Source organism: Lytechinus variegatus, chromosome 1 (assembly GCF_018143015.1).
Source record: "Lytechinus variegatus isolate NC3 chromosome 1, Lvar_3.0, whole genome shotgun sequence".
In the NCBI taxonomy this organism is placed as follows: Eukaryota; Metazoa; Echinodermata; class Echinoidea; order Temnopleuroida; family Toxopneustidae; genus Lytechinus; species Lytechinus variegatus.
The window spans coordinates 53,724,734-53,750,430 of NC_054740.1; the positions used below are offsets into that span (position 1 = coordinate 53,724,734).

Below are 25,697 nucleotides of genomic sequence, written 5' to 3' on the forward strand. Positions count from 1 at the left end.
AACATTCTGTGCGCGTTTCAGGTCACATGACCAAGGTCAAAGGTCAATGAACTTTGGCCGAATCGGGTGTATCTGTTGATTACCATCATAACTTTGAAAGTTTATGGATCTGATTCATGAAACTTGTACATAAGAGTAATCAAGTATCACTGAACATCCTGTTCAAGTTTCAGGTCACATGATTAAGGTCAAAGGTCATGTAAGGTCAATGAACTTTGGCCATGTTGGGGTTTTTTGTTGAATAACCATCATAGCTCTGTAAGTTTATTGGTCTAGTTCATAAAAAGTGGACATAAGAGTAACCATGTATCACTGAACATCTTGTGCGAGTTAGAGTAGTATTCAAAGTCAGCACTGCTGCTATATTGAACCGCGTGATGCAGGTGAGACGGCCAGAGGCATTCCACTTGTTTTAATTTTCAACGGCTACCTTCCTCAACCTTTTTATTTAAATCTGCAGCAATTGATAAGCTATAACAATTAAGTGAATTGTTTGTTTTTTCTCCAAATTTCAAATTAATAGGGCTCTTAAAATATAGAAGTGCAAGATGACCTTAACCCTTTGGTATTATTTTCCTAATTGATCTCTATATTGGCATGGGGTAATATAAATGAAGATAAGTAGTGTGCTATGACTGTGATCTTCAAAAGTCTAGTTTTATTGATACACACCGTAAAAGTATTACAGTAACCCAACTCCCCCATCCCCCATAAGAATTACCATACGAGTTTGCACTATTTCTTTTGATTTGTTTCTTCATTTGCCAGTATGATCCTTCAAAATTGCCTAAGGTATTTTTCCTATTATTGATAAGCATGCAACAAAACAGAAATAGGACTGCCACTTACAGACTTGGATCTTTCTGGAGTCTTCTTTGATGACTTCTTGGTCTTTTTCTACATGCATAATCAAAAGTCAAATGGAGATCTCTGTGTCAATATAGCCAAACCACTATAGGGACTTACCATTAAATCCATTTTGTCATTAACAACACCCTTATTAAGGTAGAAATTTCCGTTATTAGAATAGGGCTTTCAGTCATCCAGATAGAAGTCAGCTATAAAGGCAACATTTCATTCTGTATGACCATGCACGGCTAGAAGTCGATTCTCATGCTTGTGGGCCATTCTTGGTCACATGTAAGACCAAAATTATGACAAATCTCGACTTTGTTTATAAATCACACAATTTTAGAGATCTATCTATAACTAGTGAAATTGTCAAAATCATGCTCTTGTGTGAAGTCACACACATGACTCAATTCTTTTGACCTCTGACTTTGAACCTGCATATTTGAGAGAGAAACAAATATTTTCAATTCCAGATGATAGCGGACTAAACATCAAACAACGTTGAATTACTTAGCCTCTTAGATTTTTAGATTTATAATTTAAATAAAGATTTGTCATAATTTTGCAGTCAGTAGGCAAGTGCTCAAAAAGAAGCTTCTTTCATCCAAGTGATATACATGACTAGAGAGGTTCTGCATATTTAATGAGCTGGGTGCGAACCAAAACACCTCTTTTTATTCGGCCATTGCTGCTCTAAATTTATATCAATTTATTTCATGATTATGGTATCACTGTAAAGAAGAATCATTCTTCCAGGTCATGTGTTGGAATCTATTTAAACGATGTGTACTATAGGTGAAACATTTGATCTAAAACATGCTACAAAATAATTATTTTCACCTCACAATTTTTTCTTATTTTTCTCTTTATTTCAGTTTGAGCCCAAATTATATTTAGATAATAATAAAGCGAAAGATCTAAGCTTTAATATGATATAGGTTGTACATTAAAAAGGAGAATTTTTTTTAAGAGGGTTAAGATCACACTATTCCTAGGCAAAGTATACATTTAGCAGCTTTCAAACAAGAATACTGCACTCTGATTCATCAAGGAGACCACACACCCATCAACATTCCAACATTCCATTCCCCAGGCCTGTACAAGGTCACACTCCCCATGTGGTTATCTCCTCAAATTCCCAGTGCCTGTTGTTATGAAGCCTCATTCAGCCAATCAGATCAATGGATTTCATGCTACTCAGAAATTTTGTGTTGTATCTTGATGGGAAAAGTGAGATCTTGACCCGATTAAAAGGTGCCACATATTGAAAGTGACATTGTGAGAAAGTATACACTTTCAGCTTTATGATGATATACATAGTATTTTAAGCTCAAAATAAAAAGTTCTGCACAATTTACAAGAGAAAACAGAGGAAGAAAATTCAGTTTGAGGCATCTTACTTATTTGTCAACATATTTTAATCAAAAGAAATAGAGCAATTTACTCTTTCTTTTGATACTATGATATTCCATTTTACTTGAAGATAAAAGGGGTAAAATCATTTGAGAAAGAAAATCTCAATAATCACAAGATTTTGCAGGGAGGAGGATTTAGCCAAGAGAGGATTTGGATGAATCTTGCCAATTTGCTCATTAGCAACGAGAACTCAGACTGACTGTTTGGTCACGCACATGACCCAGAATGGCCCTTATGCTGAACGACACAAGAGTGAAACTCCAAACGTGATCAAGCACATGTTAAAATTCACGATACAAAATACCTGTACAAACGTCATAAGTTTTTAGCATTAATTCCTGGTTTCAGAGTTGTGATTTCTTGATTACAGGACATGGATGATATAACAAAGTTCAGCTATACAAACCTTATCTGACGATGAAGACTTTGATTTCTTTTCTTTCTTCTCTCTCTTATCTCGGTTCTCTCTGTCCTTGTCCTCAAACTTGTCATGTTTCCAGGAGGAGCCGTATCCTCCTCGACGAGAAGGAAACCTGTTTAACCCTCTAGAATAACCTCTGAAGTTTGGGATGAAGTTACGGCCCAGATAACCTCGGCCGATACCACGTGCTCCACGGTATGAGCTGCGGGGCACATAGCCTCCTCGACCCCTTGGTGACGGCCTTATGCCACGCTTTTCTTCGGCCAGTGAGGGCTGATCACGATCATCATGCTGTATATTTCAAGAGTGGAGATCAATTAAAAATAGGATTTAAAAAATGCAAAACATAACATACACATATAATCACATGACGAAATACATTGGCCCATAAGACAAACCCTGGCAAGAAGTTTCTGGATTGCTTAGCTACAAAAAAAAGCTTACATGTACCCAACAAATTCTTTAAAATATCGGCACAAAATAACTTTCTTGTTAAAAGCTTTACAAAGACACATATGACATGACAACAATTTGAATATAATTCATGTTGGTAAGGTAAGATTATTTGGTAGAGACTCAACACAAAAGTAAATTGTGCAATAAAATAACAATGTTTGCAATATTTCGTCAGAACTGCTGAAGTAAATACCTGTAGTTCGCAGAGATTTCATTTATCAAATGTCCATCACGCATATTTCATATCAATAATATGTGAATAAACAGGACAAAATTTGTTATCGCGCAATGCTCTACTCAAATGGAGTTACTCACCTGAAAGAAATTTCCTCTAATTGGCTGAGAAGTAGGATCCAGTCTTTGTAGCTCTTCGACCTCTTTCCTAAAGTCAGGTACTTCACTGTCCAACTTTATTACCCCTCTATCCAGATCACCAAGCCGCTCCCTCACTGGTCTTCTTTCTGACGAAGCAATTTCTCTTCGATCAAGGGACATTCCTGACCCAGTCAGCCGGCCTAGGGTTGGGGATATGGAGGGTTGGAGTTGCTGCAAATCCAGCTGTTTTTCAGCTTCCCTCACAAGGAACTGCCGACGCACATCCAGGTCAAGTCGGAGATCGCTACCTACATCAAGGACGTTATCCAGTCCCAAGCCAGAACTAAACAAGCTGGTAGACCCGGACAGAGGGAGAGAGCTCTGGGATAGACCAAAGTCCTGGGAGCGCTGCAAGTAGTTATCCACTTCCTGTGTTGCAGGAGTAGGTGCAGGTTTATTCCGCAAGGATTGTTCGTATTTCTCATAAACAGTGAATGGCTTCATCATGACAGTTGCCTGCCTTGGCTGCTGAGGATCTGGACTGGGAGACCTCCTGCTATCTTTGTGATGTCTGTTCTGCTTCCTTGGTCTTTCCTCCCTCTCTCTGCTGTACTCCCGGTCGTTCCTCTTTCGGTTTCGCTCAGGAGACTTCTTCCAACAAGCAAAGCGTTCATACTTCTCAGGGTACATTTCAGGATCATCCTCCAAAGTGCGGACAATGATTTCTGGGCGATCGAATATCGGCTGCAAACCTTCATCCTTCCTGCGAGGTATGAACACCAGGCTGGGATCAAACTTTCTTCTCTTTGGCGACGGCTTTCTCTTTACCTCGACTCTGATACCATAATCGGGTCGTTTCTGATCCTTTTGCTCCCTATACCTCTCGCTGTCTGGAGACACAGCTCTTTCCTTGGAGTACCTTGATGACTCATACTTCTTCTCAGCCGGTGACCTACTGCGTTCTTTGTAACTTTCTTGTGATTCTCTCTTTGACTCAAAGTAGTCTCTCTGAGAGTTCTTTGATTGTTCTGCAGCTCTGGATCGAGATGACCCAGCAGATCCCTGGGTCTCAAGTTCTCTGAGACGTAAATCAAGATCCTGATTAGACTCATTATCACCTTTTCCTCCTCGGCCTATGTAATCAAGTCCAGGGATGTTGGAGAAGTTGCCTGTCAGGACCTTGGAGGTATTCAGATATTCTTTCTTTTCGAGTGACCGTCGCCTGGGGGATGATGACTCAGAGCGGGATCGGCGGTCATACCTTGGCCTCCTTTTCTCATGTGAAGGGGACCGTTTTGAAGAGCGACGATACTTTGGTGGGGTTCTTCGTGAAGATCTGCCCTTATCACGGTACCGCTGCTCTGGTGTACGAGATCTAGATCTTGAGTAGCTAGAACCTGAAGATCTGCAGGGATGAGAAAATAAACAAGATGTTAAATTGGGAAATTTAAAGGGAATGTCTCTAATCAATTAAAAACATGTTTGTATGACACTATCCAGTTTTTAAAGATCATATTAGTACCTATTACATGCAATAAAAACAGATGAAGTAGGCTTCAGAGTAAAGAAAAGCATTTAAACATGCAAAATATCATTTGAGTTCATAAATATTCCATCTTGAATTTAACATTTATGCTTTGCTCTAATTCCTGATGATTAAATTACCAATGGATATCTCTCATTTGTACAGCCTCATTACTCATATAATTTTGTTTGTAGATAGACAATATATCCGAATTTCAATGTACCATTACAATGACCTCCCTTTAGCAATATTTCCAAGCAGTTCTTTTATTGACATTTTTTTAAATACTTTATATAATGCAGTATTATGGTCACTTGATCAATTTATTTTCTGGTCGGAACTTTTTTGAGAGACATCATTTCAAAAGGTGATGGCATTGGCATACATGAACTGTATGTACCTTACCAAACTAAAATTCTTTAAAAGTTAGAGGAATAAATATAATTTATAATGGAATTATGACAAAGTGAATCCACACAGGAATTTATAAGAAAAATCAAAACAAATGAGTTTGACCTTTCTCTAATTACTTGCTAATAATGATACTAAATTTTGTTGTTTATCTCTGATTTTTTTTTTTTTGGGGGGGGGGTGGTAGTGACGTACAGTATTAGTTGTGATGGTACTATTCTTGTGCTTAAGTATACTTGTATCAATGACCCTTGGAATCAAACCGTAAAAGATTATTAACATGTTCATACTAACAATTAATATTTTGAAACACAACATTCCTTGAAGTTTCACATGCATGATAAACAAAGCAGTAATTTTCTTAATGAATTTACTCCAGTAAAAGGAACATATGAAACACATGCACACACAAACACACACACAAAATAAAAATAAGGATACTAATGAGCAAAATAAAATCAACGGCAAGTCATGATGAAAACCATACCATTACTAAAATCTTTTTAAGTGATATCATGTGCACCAGTCATCAAGTTTGTATAGTACTGTATCAATAACTCCCCCACCCGCAACCTAAAATTACCCAGAATTCTGTGGCTTTTATTAACCTACATACAACAGGTGACACCACATTTGCTCCTGTGACAATTGCTACTGTTTCGATATCTCACAGGGCATACTGATAGAGTTAACATTGTAATGGAGTTTTTGGTTTGGAATAATGTAAAGATAAGGATTATTGTTTATTTAGTTTTGGAGGTTAGGTTTTATGTTTGGCTTAACGTACAGATTTTCTATCGGGAGCAATTGTGGCCTGAGCAAACGTGATAAGGGCGTGATAAGGGCGTCAAAAACACAAACATAATGAAAAAAGGATTTCTATTTCACTACTAACGTAACTTTCCTAGCGGCTATGAAAGTTACGTGCTTAGGGTCAAATTGTGGGGATGATAAAACAAAATTCAAATGTTTTATAAAGGATGTCCTTTCTGTCCCAACACTACGTGTATAGAGGTCAATTTGCGCGAGGTGTGGAAGGTGGGGTCATACTCGTACTAAACTAAATGATGTGTAAAGGTAAGAGACGACCGAAGGACCCATGGTATAACAATAAAATATGGCTGTACTTGTTTAGGGGTTCATTTCAGGGAATACTTACCAACAGTATCGTTTTGTTTCCAATACTTGTTAAGGGTAGGGTTTTACACACCAATACTCGTTAAGGGGTGCATTTTCAGTATGTGGAAAATACATGTTTAGGGTGCTTTTCGAGACCCCACGGTCGCACATGCTATCCACTCGTGAATGGAAGTGGCCCCCCCCCCCCCCCCCCGGGAACCCGTACAACCCCCTGCAAACAGTTTCAATGTTATAAAGTTTTTTGTTATGTGTGCAGATCTTATTCTTTGAAATATGACACTTAGATAGATCCTTGTCATTTGATTGAATGTCTGATATCGATCATTCAGTCCATTTTACAATGACGTCATCAACCATGCAATTTTTTATCCATTCATGGGGCAATTTTGGATCCATACAATTTGTCCATTCCACACGCACACCGCTGCAGGCACTACAAGTAAGGTGTTTGCAGCGCGCATGTTGTATTTACGCGACAATCAACTGACAGAGCATATTTTGCATTGAAATTAATAAATTTCATATGAAAAATAATCTAATTTTAGGTGTCATATAAACCAAATAATGAATGTTCTTTTCATTCGTGCAATGGACAGAATACTTCATTCAGTGAAAGATGAAATAAATGATCCATTCAACCCAGCTACGCCTCGTGAATGGATCGTTTCATCTTTCACCTCATGAAGTATTCTGTCCATTGCACTCATAAACATTCATCATTTGTATACTAGTCTATGTTGTTGAGTAGTGCATAAAAAAATGTGACTAGACAATTCAAACTTGCAACCTGTCTGTATATTTGAAGCTCAGCTTTTGGATTAAATTCAAGTTGAAATTAACCTAAGTTTGGGATGACTGGCACACTTGGAAATCATATATGCATGCTCTAACTCAAGTACTCTACTAAATGAAGCACATCACAGCAGAAAGTATATTTCAAGCATGTACACAGATTACTCACCTTCTGACTATGTTTATTGCACCTGTGATATTTATAAGTTGCAAGTAAATTAAGCATCTTCACATTTTTACTAAGGCCCCTATATGCTTCGACCTTCTTTCCATCTCTGAAGCTCCTCTCCACTTATACCTCCATCTACTATTGTAAGTCTGCCTTTTCTTTTGTTGTGCTTCTGGAAATTCATTCACATCTGACTGCCTTTTGGGGATCATTCCTTGTAGTATCCTGGTTATGTTTTCCAATGATTTGGAATATTTTGGCAGATTTCTCCTCATTCACATTATCAGAAGGAAGTACTAATCAGCTTTGATCAGATCATTGATTCATGTTGTTATATATATGATTCATCCAGTGTTTCCCTTTACTCTGGTCAGTTGATCTTTGCCACCTATCTTTCTCTGTCTGCTTTCTGTGATCCTTTCTTGTCCATGTCTACCAGCCATCTTTTTAACGTTTACATCATCCATTTCTCAAGTTATATTTGGTTTTATTAATCATTCGGTCATCTGCACATCTTGTATTTAACCTCCAGGCACCGATTGGTCGGTTAGGTAAACCTCTAAAATAACAGCATTCTCTGGCCTCTCTGCCCTCCTTCTCCTCCACAATCAGTGGTTTCTGCTTTCATCCTCCGTCTCTTTTTAAGCTTTGGTACACTTCTCATACTGTATGGATTTCATCTTTTATGCTATTAGCATGTTTCCAACTTCCATTCAAGTTTAATCTCATCTGCATTTACTTTATCCCCTTTCATCCATCTGCCTCTCTGGAAATCTGCAGCTATCTTTCTTTTCTTGTTGCAGTCATGGTCTACCATTGGCATCTCTTTTGTTTGTCTCATTCTGCATCTCATTTGACCATCACCGCGTAAATCTTGGTTCTGTTTCATAAAGAGTTGCAACTGTTGTAACTTTGACATTATGGCAACTACCATAGAAACAGGGCTTGACAGCAAATCAGAGTCAAGATTTCTGTGGTAGTTACAATAATGGCAAAGTTATCTTTGTTACAACTTTTTATGAAACTGGCCCCTGATGTCTTTGGATTCGTCTCAAGGCATTCACTTAGCATCTTTCCATCCATCCATCTATCTGGTATGCAGCCAAAGTCATCTTAAACTGCTTATAGAACAGTTTCTAGGAAACCAGAGTTTCATCCTTAACTGCATCTTGTATGACCAACTCCTCATGAATCTGATTGTCTTGGGATTCATGGCATTCACTGAGTATCTTTCCATCCATCCATCCATCTGGTACTGTATGAAGCCAAAGTCATCTTCAACTGCTCAGGGAACAGTTTCTCAGAAACCAGTTTAGAATGCATTGAGTGCATCTTCTTTTCTGTTCCTTCTTCCTTGCTCTATCAAGTTGATCCATTTTTGTCAGGTTTTATTTCTTGGGGGATTGAGGTTGCTATCCCTGGGGGTCGGTTGCACAAAGAGTTGCATTGATTTCCTTCAGCAAGACATTTATCCAGCCCAAACTAGAAGAGGTAAATGGGGACCAGCTGGGTGTTTAATAAAGCTGTTTGGAGGTTACATGCGACGTGACTGGTAATCCTTTCTTGGGCTAAATGATGTACAACAGATTTTCATTGGTGTTGATGTAATTCAAAAGAAAGGATCATCAGTCAAATAGCTTGTAACTTCTGAACAGCTTCATCAAACAACCACCTAGAAAGAATATATTCCTTGATACAAAGAGCCCATAACAGCTGCTACACTAAGCCTGTGAAATTATTCTTCATTATCAGGACCTCCCAAGTTTTCTGACTAATACAGATTCTTTGTTCCTTGTTGTTCTCAACATCAAATTCTGTGTTCTTTGGTGACATGTACAAACCAAATGTAAATCAATTCTAAATTGTGAAAACCGAAGAAAAATGTTACGTTTTTTATATGTATAAATAATACCTCTGCATGAGTGCAGTATACAGACAAAATTTACAGAACACATGCTAAAGCTAAACACAGCAAACAGGTTCAATCCATAGATTTCCCACAGATACCCGTTTTAGTTGTAATGGATTTTGCTTAGATTTTCTTGAATTTACAGGATTTTTGTGGAATTCAATTTCTTTTACCATGAAATATTCCACCGTAGTAAAATTCTGCGTTCTTTCCTAAATTCTGTGATATCTTCTTTTATACACATGTATTGCAGAAAAGTTGGGGCATTATCAAAGAGACCTCTGATACATGCACTAATTAAGCAAGTATACTTACTATTGTCATCATTATCAAAAAGTGACTTTGAAATAGTTTGATGTTTTCATCGGTTGGAAATCACAATGTCCTTGATTTTTTTTTTTTTTTTTCATATGAATACAACTCTTTGTGCAATGGGACCCCAATCCTCCATTGTAGACTTATCAAATTCATCTTTTATTTTCATGGTTGCACCAACACCATCCTAGACGTCATTCACATCATTCTTGTTCTCAACCTTATCTGATAAGGTACCGCCATACCTGGAATCACTGCTTAGGTTTTTCTCTTCCAGTCAAATTGCCATTTCTATCTGATCTTTTGCCGTTTTCAGAGGTTTAGTATTTCATTAGTCGCTAATTCTTTACATCTTTTCATCTCGGCCATTCTGGATCCTGTTCAGGTCATCTTTATAATTGATTCCATTATCTCTAACCCATCTGTAACATTCAGATTCTACATTAACACCAAGTTTACTTTCATCTTAGCCATGAGAACACTTGCCAATTCCTGTTTGTGTTGACCTCTTCCGTGCATACAGGCTCTGCATCTATCTGGTACTCGATCATTGGGACCTTGGATTCATCACCATGATTGCCTTCTCCAGTATGTACAAGAATAATATTGTGAGTGTGTGGATGATAATAACTCCTCACGAATCGCATGCATTGCCGATAACAATGATGTCAACATTGACGATGACACTGTCAATGACATTGTCAAAGATAATGCCAAGACTGAACATGTATGATGAAGAGCATTAATTATCCTAAAAATACCTTTAACATTCAGCCTTGTTAGACAAGTCTTCCTCCTTCTCCCATTAATTGCATGATAATAAGAGCACCATGCCATTACCACCAGTCAATGTGCCAATACTGTACAACACTTGGTACAAGGAAGAGAAGTACTGATGTCTTCAAGAATCTCTCAATTCTCTCCTGTGGCATCATAGGGTTCATTTTCTGTTCTGTGTGGCCTTCAACATTCTTCAATTCAATGAAAAGAACAAGATGAACCCTGAGGGGGCTTTCAACCTACTCTTCTTAGCATTTGTTTTTTTATTTGCTGGACATCTTCATTTATAATTCCATTCAGCATTCTCTGTGGCTTCAGCTTTAAGATTTCTCCCCTCGCTTTCAACGACCTCCGCAAGACGCAACTCTTGACAAAGGCTTACTTTTTCCAGGTTTCTTTTCTTTCATTCATCTTTGGCAATGCCCTTCCAAGTTTCTCTCTTGTCTCAGTCATCTCTGCCCTTGAGAGAAGACTGGACAGGTTACTTCCAGAGTCCGGTCTGTTTTTTCATTATCTTGGTTTACATACTACAATTTACAACCGAGCAATTTGGTTCTCCTTCCAGATCATAGTGTATGCAAACCTTGCGTGCTGAGGTTTTACTGGATTAAGTTATCATAACCCTTCCTTTTTACAGTCGGTGCCATCAGTCACATCATCGGTGCTCATCGAATAGTACGGTTTGAGTAATCGCCTTCAAATCATAATTCCATTTTTTCCTGATTGAGCCGTCATTGGTTCATCTGTTGGGCCAAAAGGGGCAGCTCAGGACCCCATTTCATAAAAAATGCCAAGATAGCAACTCTTGGTGGAATAGCAACTTTCATTGGAAGAGACAATCAATGAGCAGAATTTTCACTTGTCATGGTAGTTAACGACCACAACACAGTGAAAATTCTATTATGACACAGTTTCTATCATGGCAACTTATTTAGTTTTCTGCAGAACTGGCAAATCTGTAATCTTCAATCAACATTTCTTTCTTGAAGACTTCCTATTTTCAACATTTCCATTTGCATGCATGACTGGAACATGTCGACCTCAAGGGATGAAATGCAATTAGTACAAATGTACTACCACATGATCATCATTCCTCCAGACACCATCTGCAACAGATTCCGAAAGTATTGTCCCTCGTCTTCTGTGTAGTCATTTGTTTCATTATTCTGGAATCATTACAAAACATTATCATTTGAGACATCATTCAGGCCCATGTGGTCATCATCATAATTGGATCATCTCTTGTTGCCCAAAACAGTCTTACACATAAAGATTCCAGAAGTAAAAGAAACTGTAATACGGTGACATCCAAGGTTGATAGGCCTTCAAGCTTGAGCAATGGCAATGAACAATTATTGATTTAGCCCAAGAAATCCTTCCTTATTGTACAATCACCCAATCAAAGTGGAATAAAAAAAAAGGGGCATGGATTGTCTCAGGACATGAAATTTGTAAGTTATTTGTAACTGACCAATTTTCCCTCCAACCTGGAAATTTTTTAATGTTTTACTTGCAACACAAACTCAACATGTGAGCTTTCTATGAATTAGCTGTTTGTAAGAGTAAGTTCATGATCAAATAGCTTTAACAATGAAGTAATTATGATGAAGTTTGAAATTTGTCAAAAAGGTAACAAAATTAGAAAAATTTACAAGAAACTTTCATGTACTTTTTAAAAAATGGCAACATTCCTTTTCTTTGGGAATTTTCAAAATATATATTAAAATTTAAAATTTTAAATTCATTTTTTGAAAGTGATAAATAATGCCAGATGTATTAAGAGCCTTTAAAGTGCCATCGACTTATCGATTTGGCGAGATACTTTATCTTGCCATGTAGACATGGTGAGATACGTTATCTCGCCAAGTCAACTTATAAAAAGTTGTATGTCGACATAGCAAGATACGTTATCTTGCCAAGTTGACTTATAAGATGTTATATGTCAACATAGCGAGATATTTTATCTTGCCAAGTCGACTTATAAAACATTAATGTCGACATGGCAAGATATGAAGTGTCCAAGGCCTGGCGAGAGTCCAAATATCTCGCCAAGTTGACATAACTTTTTATAAGTCAACTTGGCAAGATAACGTATCACACCATGTCAACATATAACCTTTTAGAAGTCGACTTGACAAGATAACGTATCTCACCATGTCGACATAAGGTTATTATGTCGACATGGCAAAATAAAGAATCTCATCAAGTCGATGGCACTTTAAAGGCTCCATACAGATGATATCAAACACTGCATTCATGGTTCACAAAGCTCTGATACCATGATCATCTCAGTAAGTAGACAGATATTTGAAGATGTTTGAATCACACATGGCAGCACAGAATTTTTTGCATTTAGAGCAATGTAAGATTTGGTGGATCAGTACATTCATCAATTTCAGCAAATATTATTCCTTTTAAAAAAATTACTGTCAGAAAAAATGGTTACTTAATAGTTTATTTTAAAAGGGTGACACAAACAGTTGCTGGGAGTGCTATGGGTCAGCCCAAGTGAAGGTTCATGCGAGCCATTGCACAGGAAGGCTGAAGGTCAACAATGACCAGGACATGCAACATATCTTCAAAGACTTTCAAAGACATCAATCAACCATCAGAACATCTCGTGGATCGCTTCAGGGCCAACATCTTAATCAGGATCAGAATACTACACTGCTTCCTCCTTCCCTCCATCCAACCACTCTTCCTTATTTCTTTTATGAGATGAAAGGCATCCAACAGGTCAATTTCTCTGCTCCTCGGCAATGAATTTCAGCTCAAGAGCACATTGCATCCCCTTTTTTTTCTCATCCTCCGCCATTTCCATTTTTCCCCCAGCAAAAACACATTCTTGGAAGAGGGGACGTTGTTCCTCATATTACAAAATCATCTTCAGACCTCCCAGTGTACTTACTTTGATGATCCATGTCTGCGAAAAAGTCAAAAAACTTTTTATAAATAACAGAATAGGTTGAAAATTCCTTTAACAAATTTCTAAAAAATCTACACTTGCCTTTTTTCATAGAGGGCCAACTTTTTACCCACCACATGTCATAATGAGTTTGCTTTAATAAATGAAACAAGAGTCATTCAGTAACACCATGCATTGAAATTCATGTCCAGTTAGGCCTGATGAAGATCCTCAACAAACGGTTTGTTTTAAAGCCCCTTAGGAACAAATTAGAGCTTAATTACAGTTTATACAGTACGTTCAATAGGGCTTCATTGTTTTGAAAGACAATTCATACTGCTACAAGGTGACTCACCTTCGTCTTCTACTTCGCTTATTCCTGGATCTCGATCGGGACCTGCGTCTGTATCTCCCGTCTTGCGGCATGGTTGATCCGTTTAGATCCTTTACTCTATAATCCAACTTTTGATCAGTTAGACTGTAGTCCTCTAGGCACCTGAGATGAACAGAGCTGAGATTCAAAGATTTTTCACCAATTATTTTACATCAAAATCAAGTGACATGTTTTGGTTATTGTTCTCACATGTATGCTGGGTGGCCAAGCCATAAGATGCAGACATATGGGAAAACTGACCAGGTACATGAGAATATGCCTATCTAGGCACCAACTTGTATACTTACTGCATGGAAACAAAAAAACTCATGAGCACAATAAATTTTTCATTCAAAACTACATTCATGTGCAATAACCATTGCTGTATAGAATTGGGCACATAACAGGCTATAGATGTGTATCTTGATTAAAACTAGATCAACACTCAAGACGTCTAATCACATTACAATAAGAATACTTGTGTGTTCATTATAAGGCCGCTTTCCCTTTAGTAGAAACATTTTCCCTGATATCAGAGTCTCTAAATATAAGTACAGGGGTACATGTGATGCTCATTGCACACTGGAATACACACTCTTAATTATAAATTTCCCATGGATCAACATGCCATGTCCCTTGTAGTTCCATTCCCTGAAGTCCTCTACCAGGAAGGGTAACTCAGGGCTGACAAGAGTGGGAGTATTATTACTTTGTTTTGCTTTGTTGCAGGTTTTGCTTGTTTAGTTTTGCTTTAAGTATGTCAGTGCTTTTGGAGGTTACCATATCGGCTATGATGGTCCCAACTTGAATATCTATTTTAGGCTACTCTGGTAAATTCTAAGAGTGAAATATATGTTTCTTTTGGTCAGCCAAAAATATCAAAATTTTACAATTTTTGTCACTTTGTACTAACACCTTAATAATATGCCCCCAAAGATTTTTCATTATTTTTGCGTACCTACTTTTCTCTTTTCGCTCTATCCTCCCTCAGACATTTCAAATCCCCTGTCCACTACTTATATACCCCAAAAGAAAAACCCCTTTCCACCCTCCAGACCAACAAGAATTATTAGCATCTTGGCTTGTTCATCACTCTATACTAGCACCTCAATATGCCCACCAAAAAAATCAAATGGTGTTCAAATTTTTCTCTATTGCTTTATTCCATATTTTGATAAGTTTGTCAATAAGTCGTTAGAACTTTAGTTAGAATGACATGATTATGATAGGTCATACTTAGTATTTAGTCTAGAAACTATGGCCTTTCTTCTTGGGCTGCCGCTTGCCGCTTGGACACCTGGGGCCATTTGCATGAAATGGTCTTTGGCAAAATCGCTCTGCGTAAGAACGAGATATCGCTCAACTCTTTGACGAAGCCGATTTGGGCGATACGAAGAATGGTCCTTGGAAAGACACCTCCTGATATGTCCTACATAGGCATGATCATCTTTGCACACCGCCCGCCATCGTCGGCATTGAGAGAAAATGCGTTTACAGCAGGCCACAATGACATATCACCATTCAACATTTTGGGGGGTCTTTCTATTGCACTCTGATGCATTTTATCTGGGATGGCGCCAAATCATTTTTTATATGGGGGCTCATCAATTTCACAGCAAAACGGATGTCATTTTAACTTCTTCAGGGTAATCTAGGCCCAAACAATCACCTTTCAACATTTTCTTGGGGGAGGTCTTTCTATTGCACTCTGATGCATTTTATCTGGGATGGTGCCAAATTATTTTTTATATGGGAGCTCATCAATTTCACAGCAAAACAGATGTCATTTTAATTTCTTTGGGATAATCTAGGCCCAAATAATCACCTTTCAACATTTTTGGGGGGTCTTTCTATGCACTCTGATGCATTTTATCGGGGATGGTGCCAAATTATTTTTATATGGGGGCTCATCAATTTCACAACAAAACAAATGCCATTTTAACTTCTTCGGGGTAATCTAGGCCCAAATAATGTTTATGAGTCTTTGAAGTTTTACTCTTTTACCCTGTAAAGTAAGCTCCATACATCAATTCTACATACAAACAAATATTTTATCTTCATTTATTGAAATATATGATTTTATGAAAAGTTCTCATTCCGAAAATAAAAGGATCAAGTGATGATGAGGGCTAAATATCTTTCTGATACTAGTACCGATATCAAACGATGTCGTGGACTTGGAAGACAAAATTGCCTTCGTGAAACGGAAAGCGCTGATTTGTTGCCAATCTTTCCATCTTGGAAAAATGGTCGTAGGACATCATGTGCGTTCCTGCGTATCACTCATCTCGTCATGAAACAGGCGCTTGGCACGGTCTGGTTCATACTCATAGTCATAGATCTGGACTAGTTCTACAGTTCTAGATTCCACTTTCACCTCAAGTCTCAGCTTCGTTCACTTGCTGTACACAAGTTATATTATTAAGTCAAAACAAGAGCGCACATATACAAATTGACAGAATCTACATGTACACTGTAGGTCTAGATCTGGTGTTAAATTCATGAATGGACGTCATTGGAATAGCAAAGTCAATACCGCCTGAAGCTGGTGTGGGCTCTGCCGGTGCCCAGCACAGCCCAGCCCTAGGAAGCATGACGACCATGTCCATGGCATGCCTGGGGCCACCCAAGGGTTCATTACCATCCTGCCTGTGGGGAATCTAGAGGTAGGACTATGGTATGCCAATGCTGTACACAGCACACAATTTAAAAAAAACATTAAAATATCACTTTTTTGACCAAAAATACTAACTTCCGTACAGTTGCAATTTATTTTTCATTACTATCTTGGTGGAAATTTTTGTATTCACCAGAGTGCTCGAAAAATTGAATTTTGGGCATATTTTTGTGTACGCCCTTTATTGGTGGAAACTAATAATATGGCAAGACAATTGTAGTTTTTCAATCTCTGTTTTTAATAAATAAATATTAATTTAAAGTATCAAATTTACTTAAGAGCCAAGTTATATGATGAATACCGTAGCTGTAATGGAACATGACAGTGTCAAAAAATCAAGCATTTGTCCCAAAGAAAAAGAGAAAATATGCCAAACATTGCCAATCTTATTTCACCACACAGGGAGGAGTAACAGAGAACAAGGTTATAGCATAACCTTGTTTTGTGACCAAAACTCCCGGCGGGAGTTTTGGTCACAAAACAAGGGAGTTCCTTGGGTTAGGCATCTCTGTGATGATGAAGACTAAATAATTTTCTGATACTATCGATATCAAACGATGTCGAGGACTTGGGAGACAAAATTGCCTTCATGAAACAGAATGCGCTGATTTGTCGCCAATTCTTCCTTATCTCGGAAGAATGGTCCAAGCTAGGACGTTCCTACGTATCGCTCACCTCGTCATGCAACAGCCAACAGGCCCACTTGTTCACTGCTACCACCCTGCCTGCATGTGGGGAATCTAGAGGTAGGACTATGGTATGCCAATGTTGTACAGAGCACACACTTTAAAAAAATCATTAAAATATCACTTTTGTGACCAAAATTACTAATTTCCATACAGTTGCAATTTATTTTTCATTAGTAACTTGGGAATAATTTTTTCATTCACCAGAGCGCTCAAAAACTTGAATTTTGGGCATATATTTGTGTACGCCCTCTATTGGTGGAAAGTAATATGGCAAGAAAATTTTCATTTTTTATCTCTATTCTTAAGAAAAAAATGATTTAAAGAATCAAATTTAAATAAGAGCCAAGTTGTATGAATAATAGGTGTAATGGAAACAGTGTAAAAAAAATCAAGCATTTGCCCCAAAGAAAAAATAAGCCAAACATTGCCACCCTTATTTTGCCACACGTGGAGATATAACTGAGAACAAGGCCCGGGGGGACACTTCCATTCACGAGTGGATACCATGCGCGACCATGGGGTCTCGAAAAGCACCCTAAACACGTAATTTCCATATTCTGAAAATGCACCCCTTAACAAAGTAGGCAGTGTATACAGCCACACGCGTGTGTCTTTACCATCCAGCCACACGCGTGTGGTTATATCCAGAACACCTATCTGTGGATACCGCCACACGCCGCCAGTAATAACAGTAAAACGCGTATGTAGGTCTGACCGTCTATATCACGATCAAAATAACCTCATTTCTTCATTAAATTCTTACATTCTAAACCCCTTTGATATCCTTAGATCGTTTCAATTTCATTCTCACCGTCTTCTCTCCTTGCTTTTCTTGTCTTGTTACAAACAGTCGTCTGTTTAACAGCAAATTCTCTTTTTCTACTTGTGTCGATTCTGGCTTCCTTCGCGGTGGCAGACCCATACAGCGTTAGCGCAGTAGTAGACATACACAGTTAACCCAAACTGTGTATGTCTACTACTGCGCTGCGCTAACCACACACGTGTGGCTGGATGGTAAAGACACACGCGTGTGGCTGTATACACTGCCTAACAAGTAATTCAAGTATTGGCGTGTGAAACCCTACCCTTAACAAGTATTGGAAACAAAACTATACTCTTGTCAAATATTCCCTGAAATGAACCCCTAAACAAGTACAGGAATGTTTTATTGTTACAGGTCCTTCGGTCGTCGGCTTTACCTTATTTCAATTTGGTTTAGTACGACCCCACCTTCTACACCTCGCGCAAATAGGACTCTAAACACATACCGGTATAGTGTTGGGGCAAAAAGGACATCCTTTATAAAACATTTTAATTTTGTTTTATTATCCCCGCAAATTTGACCCTAAACACGTAATTTTCCTAGCGAAATAGATAGGCCTACCCCTTTTTCATTATTTAGTGTTTTTGACACCCTTATCATCACGTTACGTACGTAACGTGCCCTATCGCGAAAAGGACATCCTTTTTAGGTGTTTTTTTGGTCGCGCATGGTATCCACTCGTCAATGTAAGTGGCCCCCCCCCCGGGGAACAAGGTTATATTATAATCTTGTTCATTGAATGATCTACCAAGTCTCACGCATTGTGCGTGAGACTCACGCATTCAGGGTCCGTCTCACGATCTCACGCATGGCACCCATTTTTCTCACGCATATCGGTACCCAACAGAAAAAAGAGGAAAAGTAGCATTATTCGCCAGATTATACGACTGGCTGACCGCCTTCGCGTCTAGCCCGGCACACGAGACGAATCAAAAGTGCAGTCAGCGCACAGCTAGTACGTGATACGATGAATAGCGTGCGTGCATCGCATAGTTTTGAAGCCCATATCTCATGCGCGCGCGCGTTGCGCGCGCACCTTTTCGCAACGTACGAGTGTAAGTACTGGCCGCGCGCGCTCAGAGACGTCGAGTCATGAAAATCTCACGCATTACATTTTTTTGAACTTGGCATCTCTGATCTTGTTCATTGAATGAGTGAACAGGCCCTTGAACTCTGGCGGGGAACGACCAGCGTTCTCGCCAGGATTTTTCTTGCGCGTGTCGGAAACCCGCCGATTCGGTGGTGGCCGATTTTACACGTGACGCTTTGATTTTTACATGCGCTTTGATGATTTGATCCCGGTAAAGTCAAGTTTCATTGCCAATCCGCGAAGTTCACTGTAATATTGTTCTAATCGGCGGCGCACACCAATACCTAACTTAGACTTGATATCGGCAAAATGTTGAATTGTAAAGTTGCTGTTAATCAAAAAATTTATGGGTCTTTTTGTCTGGAAAAGTTTTAAAGTGTTTTGAGGTGTATTGACTTAAAATATATTTGAAATACCTTTCGTTATGGACTCCCGTTCTCCGAGAAGAAATATAAATCACGCATCTATCAGGACATGTTTTATCATTGTTTTGAGGTGCTTGAGTTGAAATATATTTGATATGCCTTTCGTTACGGACTCCCGTTCTCCAAGAGTAAATATAAATCACGCATTTTTCTGACAACCGCGGGAAAGAAAATAAAAGAAAAGAGAAGTCACAAATATCTCAGATTAATGAACGATCTATTTGGAATGTCTTAAAATTGTTTTGAGGTGTTGATGAATTGAAATATATTTGATATGTCATTCGTTACGGACTCCCGTTCTCCAAGAGTAAATATAAATCACGCATTTTTCTGACAACCGCGGGAAAGAAAATAAAAGAAAAGAGAAGTCACAAATATCTCAGATTAATGAACGATCGATTAGGACATGTTTTAACATTGTTTTGAGGTGTTGATGAATTGAAATATATTTGATATACCTTTCGATACGGACTCCCGTTCTCCAAGAGTAAATATAAATCACGCATTTTTCTGACAACCGCGGGAAAGAAAAGAAAAGAGAATTCACAAATATCTCAGATTAATGAACGATCGATTAGGTATGTTTTAAAATTGTTTTGAGGTCCTAACGAGTTAAAATATATTTCATATACCTTTCGCTTTGAACTCTCTAAGAAATAAAAATCACACATTTATTCTGACAACAGCGGAATGGAAATAAAAGAAGAGAAGTCACAAACATCTTAGATTAATGAACGATCTATCAGGACATGTTTTAACATTGTTTTGAGGTGTTGATGAATTAAAATATATTTGATATATCTTTCGATACAGACTCCCGTTCTCCGAGAGGAAATATAAATCACGCATCTATCAGAACATGTTTTAACATTGTTTTGAGGTGTTTGAGTTGAAATATATTTGTTATGCCTTTCGTTATATATGGACTCCCGTTCTCCAAAAATAAATATAAATCACGCATTTTTCTGAAAACCGCGGGAAAGAAAATAAGACAAAATAGAAGTCACAAACATCTCAGATTAATGAACGATCGATTAGGTATGTTTTAAAATTGTTTTGAGGTCCTAACGAGTTAAAATATATTTTATATACCTTTCGCTTTGAACTCTCTAAGAAATAAAAATCACACATTTATTCTGACAACAGCGGAATGGAAATAAAAGAAGAGAAGTCACAAACATCTAAGATTAATGAACGATCTATCAGGACATGTTTTAACATTGTTTTGAGGTGTTGATGAATTAAAATATATTTGATATATCTTTCGATACGGACTCCCGTTCTCCGAGAGGAAATATAAATCACGCATTTATCAGGACATGTTTTAACATTGTTTGAAGTGTTTGAGTTAAAATATGTTTTATATACCTTTCGCTATGTACTCTCTAAGAATAAAAATCACACATTTATTCTGACAACAGCGGAATGGAAATAAAAGAACAGAAGCCACAAACATCTAAGTTTAATGAACGATCTATCAGGACATGTTTTAACATTGTTTTCAGGTGTTGATGAATTAAAATATATCTGATATACCTTTCGGTACGGACTCCCGTTCTCCGAGAAGAAATATAAAGCACGCAATTTTCTGACAACCGCGGGAAAGAAAATAAGACAAAATAGAAGTCACAAACATCTCAGATTAATGAACGATCGATTAGGTATGTTTTAAAATTGTTTTGAGGTCCTAACGAGTTAAAATATATTTTATATACCTTTCGCTTCGAACTCTCTAAGAAATACAAATCACACATTTATTCTGACAACAGCGGAATGGAAATAAAAGAAGAGAAGTCACAAACATCTAAGATTAATGAACGATCTATCAGGACATGTTTTAACATTGTTTTGAGGTGTTGATGAATTAAAATATATTTGATATATCTTTCGATACGGACTCCCGTTCTCCGAGAGGAAATATAAATCACGCATTTATCAGGACATGTTTTAACATTGTTTGAAGTGTTTGAGTTAAAATATGTTTTATATACCTTTCGCTATGTACTCTCTAAGAATAAAAATCACACATTTATTCTGACAACAGCGGAATGGAAATAAAAGAACAGAAGCCACAAACATCTAAGTTTAATGAACGATCTATCAGGACATGTTTTAACATTGTTTTCAGGTGTTGATGAATTAAAATATATCTGATATACCTTTCGGTACGGACTCCCGTTCTCCGAGAAGAAATATAAAGCACGCAATTTTCTGACAACCGCGGGAAAGAAAATAAGACAAAATAGAAGTCACAAACATCTCAACGATCGATTAGGTATGTTTTAAAATTGTTTTGAGGTCCTAACGAGTTAAAAAATATTTTATATATCTTTCGCTTTGAACTCTCTCAGAAATAAAATTCACCCATTTATTCTGCCAACAGCGGAAATGAAAATAAAAGAACAGAAGTCACAAACATCTAAGATTAATGAACGATCAATCAGGACATGTTTTAACATTGTTTTGAGGTGTTGATGAATTAAAATATATTTGATATCTCTTTCGTTATGGACTCCCATTCTCCAAAAATAAATATAAAGCACACATTTTTCTGACAACCGTGGGAAAGAAAATAAAACAAAATAGAAGTTACAAAAATGTCAGATTAATGAACGATTGATTAGGAATGTTTTAAAATTGTTTTGAGGTCCTCACGAGTCAAAATATATTTTATATACCTTTAGGCTTTCGCTATGAACTCTTTAAGAAAAAAAAAATGAAGCTACAGCCAAAGCAAGTGATACCTCCTTCGTCATAAGGTACATTGCGTAATACCTTGGGTGAAGCAGCTTGGCTAGATCTGTCATCAGGACACTCGACAACAAATTTAGATAATCTGCCAAGATTTGCTGAACCATTAAATCAGGTAAACATGAGATGAAAATCGTTTCTCTTGGGTCTCATTTGGGCAGCCACTGAGGTCATTTTAAAACATGAGCCATGTGAGCGATTGCTAATTTGGGTGGTGACGGACATTTCATTGATTTTTTTTCAATCAGCCACTGTACAAATAAAAAAAAATTATACAAATTCTAATAACTTTTAAAGTCTTTGATGTATTTTCGTAAGACTTTCATCAATGCTTATCATTATGTTTAAGTTCTGCTATGTTTACAATAAACTTTTTGTCAGGGTGAACTCCCGCTTTAATGTATGGTCACTTGAAAATGACACCTACTTATCACAAACGTGTGTTTTCAGTAAGTTAATTTTCAGTTGGGAAATATTGGAAATATACAAAATCACTTCATTTTTACCATGCTTTATTTTTTTTCAGGTTGAGACTTCGAAAATGTGTTGACCATTTTCATCATTTTGCAATTCAAATTCCCTTTAGAAAGATGTTGCAAAGTCTTAGGCATATTTCTGATCTGTACGATTCAGGATCTAGGGGCGGGGAGTTGGCATGACATATCGATTAGAAATACCTAAACATCGATCTCATGCCACCCCCCCCCCCCCCGCCCCTAGAATACACACATGTGAAAAACGATACAAGAAATTATAGTCTGTTTTAGATGAAAGAATGAAAAATAAATGGTGAATCCAGCAATTAGCTGTCATACAAATAATATTAACATCTCGCTCCCGGGATCTCGCTTTTTTTCCTTTCACAAAATCATCCACATGTATATCGCAAACCGTTTTAACATTCATTCACTTTTCTGATATCAAGAATTAATTTCTTGATGTCAAGAATTAATTTCTTGACATTAAGAATTCATTTCTGATTTCAAGGGTCAATGTATTGCAAGAAATCATTCTGATTTTTAATCAGAAATTCTTGATATCAAGAAATTAATTCTTGATATCAAGATCTTCATTTTCATTTCTGATTTTGTGCATCAATATATTGCAAGAAATCATTCTGATTTTTATTCACAAATTAATTCTTGATATCAAGGTCTTCATTTTCATTTCTGATTTCGTGCATCAATATATTGCAAGAAATAATTCTGATTTTTATTCAGAAATTAATTCTTGATATCAAGAATTCATTTTCATTTCTGATTTCGAGCCGCTCGAGCGTCAATGTATTGCAAGAAATCAATCTGATTTTTTATAAGAAATGAATTCTTGATATCCAGAATTTATTTTTTTATATCAAGAAATGAATTCTTGATATCACAAGAAATGAATCTTTGATATCAAGAATTAATTTCTGAATTCGATCGTCAATTTATTGCAAGAAATCATTCTGATTATTAATCAGTAATGAATTCTTGATATCAAGTTAGAAATTAATTCTTGAAATAAAAATGTTTTTTGTATCAAGAATTAATTTCTTGATATCAAGAAATCGTTTTATGATATCAAGAAATGAGTTCTTGATATCAAGAAATGAATTCAAGAAATGAGTTCTTGATATCAAGAAATGAATTCAAGAAATTAATTCTTGATATCAATAAATCTAATAATTTTTGATATCAGAAAATGTTAAAATAGCTTGCCATACGCACGTCGCCGGCCAGCGCGTTTCCGTTTTACACCCTGGCGAAGGCATTTTCCGGAAAAGTAGCCAAAAAGCGACTAGTGAAGAGTCTACGTTTACGTTTGTTTACATTATCAGCTGGGCGCGCGATCCAAAGTCCGCACCGAAGTTATCCGCAGAAATGCAGCTGAGCTTATACTTTCCAGGTTCAATACGAATGTTTGCCTTGATCATTTGCCTTGCCGATTTGCTGATGTCTGTCTTTCTCTCTGTCTATATATCTATCTCTCAAATTCTATCTCTATCTATCTATGTAACTGCAGTATCTATCTATCTGTCTATCTAATAATCTTCTCTGTCTCTCTCATTCTTTATCTAACATCTATCTATCTCAAATTCTCTATCTCTCTCTATCTATCCATCCATCTGTCTGTCTTTCTCTATTTCTCTCTCTCTACCTACCTATGTAACTACAGTATCTATCTGTTAATTTGTCGCTCTTCTCTCTCATTCTTGATCTATCTGACATCTATCTATCTCTTAAATTCTCTATCTATCTCTGTATCCTTCTATCTATCCTTCTATTTATCCATCTGTCTGTCTTTCTCTATTTCTCTCTATCTATTTATCTATTTTTTAACTAGAGTATCTATCTATCTGTTAATTTGTTAATAATCTTCTCTGTTTCTCTCATTCTTTAATTATCTATTTAATCTCTCTCTCTCTCTCTCTATCCATCTGTCTGTCTTTCTCTTATTCTCTCTATCTATATATATATATCTATTTTTAAACTTATCTATCTGTTAATTTGTTAATATTCTTTGTCTCTCTCCCTCTTTATCTAACATCTATCTATCTCTCATCTATCTATCCATCTGTCTGTCTTTCTCTATTTCTCTCTATCTATCTATCTATCTATATATCTATCTATCTGTTAATTTGTCTATCTTCTCTGTCTCTCTCATTCTTTATCTATCTAACCTCTATCTATCTGTCTCTCAAATTCTCTCTCTCTCTCCTTCTCTAGGCATCTGTCTGTCTTTTTACTCTCTTTCTCTTTGTCCGTCAATATTTCTATCTACAACATCTCTCTCTATCTATCTATCTATCCTTCTCTCTCTCTCTTTTTCTCTCCTTCTCCCCTCTCCCTCTATATATCGACCTCTCTGTCCGATCTCCCCCTCTCTCTATTTATCTATCTATCCATCCTTCTCTCCCTCTTTCTCTCTCTTTCTATCTATCTATCCACCTCTCTCTCTCTCTATTTCTATCTATATATCTATCTATCTATCTGTCTATTTTGTCTCTATCTGTTTATCAGTCTTCTATATCTATCTTTCGGCAGCTTCTAAGTGTATCAATCCATCAAACTTCAATTTGTCTTTCCATTATTATCTGTTTATTTTGATTTTGTCTGTCTTTCTATTCATTTAGTTAATAATTTATTTTTAGAAAAAAATATAAACAACGCGTCTGCAAAAGCATGTTCGGATTTCACTCCTGTGCCGCTCTCTCTGTACATGAAGTGCCGAGGAACTCTGCGGTGGTGGACTCGCCTGTGTCGCACGCTGCATGCAACCAGCGACGTGTGTAGACTCTTCACTAGTCGCTTTTTGGCTACTTTTCCGGAAAATGCCTTCGCCAGGGTGTAAAACGGAAACGCGCCGCCGGCCAAGCTTATTACAGTTCATACATCCAAGAATTTCAACAATTATTTCATTGTGACATGACAGCAGAAATTGAGAATGAACGTTAAGAATATAGTTAGCAAGTAATTACAAG

The 25,697-nt window shown here is 37.1% G+C and overlaps 1 protein-coding gene across 4 annotated transcripts in view; it reads right to left on the reverse strand.

The window, feature by feature from the left end:
• LOC121416796 (serine/arginine repetitive matrix protein 1-like) overlaps positions 1-25,697 on the reverse strand; it is a 28,992-nt gene that overhangs the window by 2,514 nt on the left and 781 nt on the right. The window contains exons 1-6 of one of the 4 annotated variants that reach the window (XM_041610288.1): positions 17,132-17,154; positions 13,762-13,902; positions 13,410-13,424; positions 3,461-4,865; positions 2,675-2,980; positions 850-897 (exon numbers count right to left, since the gene is read on the reverse strand). In XM_041610288.1, the coding sequence (XP_041466222.1) occupies positions 850-897; positions 2,675-2,980; positions 3,461-4,865; positions 13,410-13,424; positions 13,762-13,902; positions 17,132-17,139 (1,923 nt within the window). In that variant the 5' untranslated portion in view covers positions 17,140-17,154. Of the gene's footprint in view, positions 1-849; positions 898-2,674; positions 2,981-3,460; positions 4,866-13,409; positions 13,425-13,761; positions 13,918-17,131; positions 17,155-25,697 lie in introns of those variants that run through there. The other 3 variants (XM_041610309.1, XM_041610316.1, XM_041610298.1) reach the window with 3 other exon arrangements.